Below are 8,500 nucleotides of genomic sequence, written 5' to 3' on the forward strand. Positions count from 1 at the left end.
TCAAGCGTAGTCTGTGTCTACCTTTACCTTTCCAAAATCAGCTAATTATATTTTGCAAAACATGACATTTTTTCTTTCTAAATATAAACTAATTTTAGTTATATACTTTTTCATTTACTAATTTATAAAAAAATATATACCATACTAATTAATTTTTCTTCTATATATTTTTCAAGTTTTTAATATATCAGATTTAAATCAAATAAATAATTCTAACACAATTTTAAATGAAATCGGATTCTCAACTATTTGCTTCTCCGCAACATATAAGGCATTTTATGGTTTTCTATTATCAGAAGTTCGTTTCAAAAAGCTTATTTTGGAATACAAGAAGAGTGAAATCAGACATTGTGGGGTACAAGAAGAGGAAACTGCATTTTATTGTTGCTGCTGGATTCAGACCCAAACTCATAATTCCACTTCTACAGTTTGAGAAAAAAAAAACTTTTGTTCCTGAATCCCTACCATTTCTTCGCACATTCTCGCACATTTTCAAAAAGATTATCTTATCCTGGGCAAAAAGAAGGGTTAAATATGTTTTTAGTCCCTAAACTATGGGCCATTTCTGGTTTTCGTCCCTCTTCCAAAGTAAGGTACACTTTAGTCCTCATCCTTTTCGAAACTTTGGTTTGAGTCCTCCAAAACTAACACCGTCAAAAATATGCTGATGTGTCTAACGTCTCTGTCCACGTGTAATTGGTTTTTTGCTGACGTGTTAAGTCACCTGGGGATGGAAGTGATTCCTCTTTAATTTGGAACGAAATTGGTACTCAAAATCAGTTGCAATTGGTGTTGGTGTTGCTGTTCTTTGTTTGGGTTTGGTTCGTGGTTCATCTGCGCGTGCATCTTCGTGGTTCATTGAGTTTGCTTGGTGAAAGAAAGGGATTTCTTTGTCGTTCGTTGAGGTGGTTCGTTCAGCAAGGTAATTTTTTAGTTTAAGTTGAACTTGTTTTCTCTGTGATTCGTTGAACAAAAAAAACAATTGTGTGTGTAATGGGCATTCCGCTGTGCATTGTGAGTCTAATGTGGGAAGTTTTCATTTGACCTTGTAGGAAAAATGGTTTTTGATGTGTGTTTGTATCATATGGGGAAGTTCATGAAGAACAAGGGTCTACAATACGTGGGAGGAGAGATACATGTTATTAGGGGAATCGATCCCGACATGTGGTCATACTTTGAAGCAGTGGGATTTGTTAGAGAATTCAAGTACTCTGGAGAGTTCAAACTTTGGTGGAAGGGTTCCAAACAAAAGGAAATGAACAACCTCAGACCACTGACAGATGACAGAGAAGCCATTTTGTTGGCTAACTATGCAGAGGCAAATAAGGAGGAAGTTGAAATCTATGTTCAACATGGCCAACCCAGTCAGGCAGAGGAAATTAGTTTTCTTACATTTGGTGAGGAGGCAGAGGAAGTAAGAGTACAGCAGATGGAGGAAGAGGTTGTTATGGATGAAGAAGATATTGGTGGGGTGGAGGGAAATGTTGAAGTACAAGACCTGGTAGTAGATGACGAAGAGGAAGAGGGGAATGTTGAGGGAGAAATGGTGGAAGAGCAAGTGGAAGAGCAAGAGGAAGAGGGGATTGTTGAGGGGGATAAAGAGCAAGATGAAGAAGAAGAGGAAGAGGGGAATGTTGAGGGGGATGAAGAGCAAGATGAAGAAGAAGAGGAAGAGGGGAATGTTGAGGGGGATGAAGAGCAGGAGGAAGAGGGGAATGTTGATGACAGTGAAGAGGAGAGAATGTTGTTGAGGAGTGAAGACGAAGGGATGGAAAATGTTGATGAAAGTGAAGAGGAGAGAATGGCAAATGGTGATGATTGGTTTGGGATGGACAATGTGTATGTTGAAGAAGAGAGAAGAAATATTAATCCAGTTTTGGATAGGTGGAAGAGAATGAAAAACAAAAATAAAAGTGTTAGGAGCAGATTTGGAGAGAGTGAGGGGACATTTGTCATTAACGAAGATGTTGGAGAACATGAGATAAATGAAGATTATGATACAGAAGAGTTGTCCTCAAATGTAGATAGTGATGAGGATGTGAGGGACAATAGAAGCCACTTTCCAACGTATAAAGCAGAAGATATGAATAAGGGATTCAAATTTAGATTGGGTATGGAGTTTAAGTGTTTGAAGGATTTTAAGAGTGCTTTACAGGAGCATAGCGTTTTGAATGGAAAAGAAGTAAGGTTTGTGAATAATGATTTGAAGAGGGTAAGGGCAGTTTGTAAGAAGGGGTGTGGTTTTGTTATTATGGCTAGCAAGGTAGGAAGCAGGGAAACCTTTAGACTCAAAACTCTAGTTCAGCACAAGTGTGGAAGGGGTTTTGGTGGCAAAAGTGCAAATGTAGAATGGATTGCACAGGTTTTGGTTTCCAGATTTGTCAATGTTGCAAGCATGACAGTGAAACAAATCATAGATGAAATACAAAAGTCATATAGTATTGGAATAACTCATTGGAAGGCTGGAAGAGCTAAGAGAATTGCAATGGATTGTTTAGTGGGTGATGGAGAACGACAATATGCTCGTTTGTATGACTATGTGGCTGAGTTATTAAGAGTCAAGGCTGGGACCTTCAAGATTAAGGTCAATCAACCCGAACCCACCTTGCAACCAAGGTTTGGGTCATTTTACATGTGTTTGGAGGGCTGTAAGCAGGGGTTTTTAGGTAGTTGCAGACCATTTATTGGTGTAGATGGTTGTCACTTGAAGACAAATTATGGAGGTCAGTTGTTAGTTGCAGTAGGAAGAGACCCTAATGACCAGTATTTCCCACTAGCTTTTGCTGTGGTAGAAACAGAATGCAAAGACACATGAATGTGGTTTTTGAGACACCTGCTTGATGATATTGGAGGAATAGATTGTCAAAGGTGGATCTTTATTTCGGATCAGCAAAAGGTACATTAAAATTTTTAGTTTAGTTAGAAATTTATTTTGATTATGTTATACTTATTAGTGTATTATGGTTGCAGGGATTAATGTCAGTTTTTGATGATATCTTGAATGGAGTGGAACACAGGTTGTGTTTACGCCATTTATACAACAATTACAAGAAAAAATTTGGGGGAGACTTGCTGATTAGAGACCTTATGATGGGGGCTGCCAAGGCAACATTCTATAAGGAATGGGAAAAAAAATGGGTGAGTTAAAAAATGTGAATGTTGATGCCTTTAATTGGTTGATGGGTATACCAACTAAAAGTTGGTGTAAGCATGCTTTTAGTGCTTATCCTAGGTGTGATGTGCTGATCAATAACTTGTCAGAATCATTTAATAGTACTATTTTAATGGCAAGGGACAAACCAATAATTTCAATGATGGAATGGATTAGATCATACATAATGAGTAAGTTTGCAAGTCTTAGAGAAAAAATTGACTCATATCCTGGTGATGTTATGCCTAAACCGAGGAAAAGGCTGGATATGGAGGTTGAAAAGAGTGGCAATTGGCTTCCGGTATGGGCAGGGGGTTCACAGTTTGAAGTAACTCATGGCTTTACCATGGACAAATTTGTTGTTGATTTAAGTAATCACACATGTACTTGTTACTTGTGGGATTTGGTAGGAATACCATGTAGACATGCAGTTGCTGCCATTCATTACAAATCAGAAAACCCAGAACATTATGTTCATCCTTACTATAAGAAAGAGGCCTATAGAACTTGTTATGCACCAATTATAAGTCCTATCAATGGACAACAACTTTGGCCTACATCTGACTCTCCACAACTACTACCTCCCATTTACAAAAGACCTCCTGGGAGGCCAAAAAAATTAAGAAGAAGAGAAGTTGATGAATATGTGAGCCATGGAAAATTGTCAAAGACCAATACTGCTATAAGATGTAGCACTTGCAATGCATATGGACACAATGTAAGGACATGTAAAAAGAGCCAGAAAAGGAAGGTAAATCTTCTTGGTAATGTTATTTACACGTTCATTTATTTACAACTATTTGTTATTTAACTATCTTACTCCTTTCGTAGGACAAAAGGGGGGCTTCTACATCAACACCTGGATCTGCATCAACAAGGGCTGGATCTGCATCTGCATCAGAAGCTGGAAGGGGGGCATCTGCATCTGCATCACAAGCTGGAAGGGCTGCATCAATTGCTGGAAGGGGGGCATCTGCATCTGCACCACAAGCTGGAAGGAGATCAGCCACAGTTGCAGGGGCTGGGGCTGCATCAGCATCACAAGGTGGAGGATCTGCAACTATGCGTGAAGGGGCAAGAAGAACATCCACAAGATTGGCTGCACAAATTGTAGGGTCTCAAGGAAGTTGTAATTGAAAGATGTAATTTCAGACAAATTGTAGTGGCTGTAGGCTGTCAAGGAAGTTGTAATTAAAGTAGTGGCTGTAGTGGACCACTTTTTTGTCTTGTACTGTCTGTAACCCTTTAAACTATGCTGGGACCACTATTTGAACATCTTCTTTATTAATCAATATGGACCACATTGCTTTGCTTTTACTTATGTTGTAATTCTTTAATCTGCTGTTTGCTAAAGTGTGCTTCATTATGTTCCTGCTAAACTGGTTTAAATATTTGCAGTTTCTGGTATTTTATACAATTTGGTACAAGTTTATGCTTTGAGTCCCTCTGTTGGCTGCTGGAACAACCAACAATTTCGTGCTAGTTTCTGCTTTTAGTCCCTCTACAAATTTCCCATTCTAATCCACCACTTTTGGTGCTAAAGACCAACTCATACACTGATATTTTCATCTCGAAGCTTTTAGCCTCTGCTGGCAGTTAGTACATGTCAAATTTGGTCAAACAAAGTTGCTAAAATCATCACATTAACATTCCAAACTCGTTTCTGCAAAATTGACATTTAAACCCCCAAATTTTAAACACTTTTTCTGATAACTTGCAAAATTTGGTGATTTTAAACACACCTGTTAATATTTCCAAAGTATATAACACAAATGCACATAACACAACCATCAAGGCACAATTGAACTGAACTTCCACAGTTTATTGAATTTAAAACTTCCTTGTACATCCACATCACAACCTATCTAATTACAATTAACCTTCAACACAAACAGAATACAAAACATGGCAGTTAATGCCCATGACAATACAAAAAACACCAACATCATTTTGAAATTTTTTCTCTCTTCCTCTAATTTCTTCTTCAACTTGTCCTTCTTCTTCCTTAGCTCCAACACAACATTTTCAATACACACTTCAACTTCTTCACTCTTCCTTTGTAAGCTTCCTTCCATTTCGAAATCTCCTTCATCAACCCATTCAAAGAAGTTACAGCTTGAATTACTCTGCAAATGAAAATTATAAATCAGCAATGCAATATTCAACACAATAAATAAAGCTTTTATTCTCACTTACTGCCCAATTTCTACATCTAAAAAATTGTCTCCCTTTGTTCTTCAATGTAGTTGCCTTCAACAACAACAATCTTTCCCCACAACCACAGTTTTTTGAAGCTAAGTGAGATGATCCACAACTTTGGGACATTCCAGAACCTATGCTCCTTGGTGTGCAACCTCCTCTGTCACCTTTCATTTCCCTTCAAAAGTGATTAACAAAGAAACTCAAGTTCGAAACCAGTACCCTTCAACAAAACCCTACATCCCCAAATCCATCCATCATTTTAAACCAAAACAAAGACAAATGTGAACTTACGTGCCCAACTCCACCAACGCCCAAGAAGGTGATATCCAAGCTTCAACCTTCTTTCCACTTTGTCTTTGCTCGAATCCTTCACACAACACTTTGCAATGAAACTAATAAACCAAACTTCACCAACGCTGGATTAACTTTGCATTTTAGCTGTTTAAACACGTGGAAAGAGACGTTGAACACGTGGAAAGAGACGTTAGACACATCAGCATATTTTTTACGGTGTTAGTTTTGGAGGACTCAAACCAAAGTTTCGAAAAGGATGAGGACTAAAGTGTACCTTACTTTGGAAGAGGGACGAAAACCAGAAATGGCCCATAGTTTAGGGACTAAAAACATATTTAACCCCAAAAAGAATATATCCTGTTATGAAAATAAATATTTTTAAATTAAAAAGTAAAAAAAATACAGAGAAAATATTTTTAGAGATAAAATTCCTCGAAAATAAAAAATAAACTAGTGTAATATATTTATAAACTTTTTTTCACAATTTATGAGTTAAAAATTCAAATCTTACAAATTTTATGAATCCTTGTATTAAAGGAAGAAGGATAAATTTATATCATGATTTTTTACAATACATATAATTTTTTTATTAAATAATTTCATCTCAAGAATCACCCTTTCTCCCTTTTTTTCTTAATAATTTTTTATTTCTTTTAATTAATTTTTTCTACCTATTTAAGCATGTGATTTTTATTTATGTTCAATTTATAATTTAAAATATTTTAACTTTTTAATGAAAATTAAATATTCAAATAAAAAAATAAAATATATTGTAAGAATTTAGAAAATAAAATTGTAAGAGCTGATAAAATGTTTTAAATAATAAGAGCATGTTATTTTATTATTAAAAATAAGATGTATAAATAGAAATTATATTAAGAGTCTCATTACTTAAAGCATATATCATTTATCTAAAACTCATTTTCTGAGTAATCTTTGTTTTGTCTCTTAAAGTTCTAATTTCTAAGTTATCTGTTTGAAGATAAGGAGTGGTTAAGTAATCACGATGAGAAAATCTTCATTTTCATTTGATTAGTTATTTCAAAAGAGTAAGTTAGCTTTTGCTATTTTCCTTAGTTTCATGTTTTTCAATGCATGTGATGTTTGCTTTGTCTCATGTGTCACTTGTGTATTCTTTTAGGTTATCTACTGACTAGTGGTTCTAACCGCGTACCCTGATCATGATTTGATGTTTTGTAGTAACGAATAAAATTTCTTGAACCGAGAAAGCAATTTTAGATTCTTTAGAGGTGTATAAGCTTCTAACAGTTAGGAGAAACTAAATACCTAATTTGTATTATTTTCGTACTATGATAATTTGGATTGGTTGAGTAATAGGATTGCTGAAATTCTGTTATAATGTAGCTTGATTGGTTTAACTTTAGTTTAAATGCATGTTGTTTGAGATTGGAAAAGCCTTCCAATGTTTGCTTGTGGAACGTTATTTGTTTTGGTTGTTTGAGTTGGTGAAATTAATGTTATAATAAGTTTGAAGTTTATGCTAGATCTTATGTAGTGAAAGATTCGAGTTGTGGTTGGTTTTGGTCTAAAATGAGGGGGGTGGGGTTGATAGGTGAAATTATGTAGGATTGGTATGTTGAATGAACCTAATATTTGGAGTCTGTTTTTAGATCAATTAGGACTTGGTTAGCCACTTATTTTACTGAAATTGAATCTTTTGGTATGCATATTACTATTTGGGACTAAAATAGTGGTTAGTTTGATCTGATAGACTGAGTCATTGCCTAATTGAGAAAATTGGTATAAAATCGGAGGTGTAAACATGTTTTCAAATCAATTATAGTGTCAATGATACCACTTTAATCATTTGGAAAGGTCTTTAGTGCATCCCAATCAGGTTTTGAAGTTGTTGAGTTATGATGTGGTGTTAAGGGTTAATTAGAGGGTTGGTGTTAAGCTATGCAGAGTTAGTGAGCCCTCTCTTTGTGAGGTGCTGAGCGATGCTCGGTGGTGTTGAGCGCCACTTCTTCCCTTGCAAGTCTGGATCCTTTTCTCCTTAATTCTTTGAACGCTTTATTTCGAGTAATTTTATGGTTCCGTGGTTTTCTTATTCTTGTGATCTGAACTAATTTTTAAATAGAGTCATTTTTGGATGTTTTATGGTTGATGAACATGGGTCTATGTATGGTTAAAAGAGTTTCAAGGGGAATTTCTTCTGGTTGTTCAGTAGTGTAATATATTGATCTAGAGACTTAGTCTAGCAAGTTATCTTGACACTCCAATAATAATTTCATCTCAAGTAGAGAATGGAGTAATGTGGTGACAAGAGGTCCTAATCTATGGTTTGATTCTTTGGCTATAGGTGGTAGACAAACTAACCTTGTAGTGTGTAACAACTTGTCATAGTCTGACATCAATATATATATATATATATATATATATATATATATATATATATATATATATATATATATATATATATATATATATATATATATATATATATATATATATATGATCAAGTTTAGAGTTAATGTATTTATATGCTTAGGATTTATTTGATTTGTTTGTGTTCAATTGTTGTATTCTTAATTAAAAATGTATGTTTATTTGGTAAAATTAGCTTACCCTTCTGTTTTATTTGCATGTCTGTTTGTATTTTCTTTTTGCAATGATTACCTGATTGATGTAAGCAACAGATGATGTTTAAGAGGAGCGGATGTTGAACGACGAAGGAATCGATGTATATATATTAGGACGAGTTCTATTATATATGATTAAGTTTGCATGACTGTAATAATATTTTATATATTTTCTTTTTAAGTTAATTATTCTTATTTTTTAAATATATGATATTTGCATAATAATGTTAAAACTATTAAAATGACATGT

At 34.8% G+C, this 8,500-nt stretch overlaps 1 protein-coding gene across 1 annotated transcript; it reads left to right on the plus strand.

Annotated features, from left to right (window-relative positions):
* The first annotated feature begins 3,360 nt into the window (after positions 1 to 3,360).
* LOC128195986 (uncharacterized) lies at positions 3,361 to 4,448 on the plus strand. Its single transcript, XM_052875288.1, has 2 exons — positions 3,361 to 3,902; positions 3,983 to 4,448. Exons 1-2 carry the CDS (start codon positions 3,393 to 3,395, stop codon positions 4,286 to 4,288), a joined length of 816 nt encoding a protein of 271 aa, XP_052731248.1. The 5' UTR covers positions 3,361 to 3,392; the 3' UTR covers positions 4,289 to 4,448.
* Positions 4,449 to 8,500: the final 4,052 nt, after the last annotated feature.

Source organism: Vigna angularis, chromosome 3, assembly GCF_016808095.1.
Source record: "Vigna angularis cultivar LongXiaoDou No.4 chromosome 3, ASM1680809v1, whole genome shotgun sequence".
In the NCBI taxonomy this organism is placed as follows: Eukaryota; Viridiplantae; Streptophyta; class Magnoliopsida; order Fabales; family Fabaceae; genus Vigna; species Vigna angularis.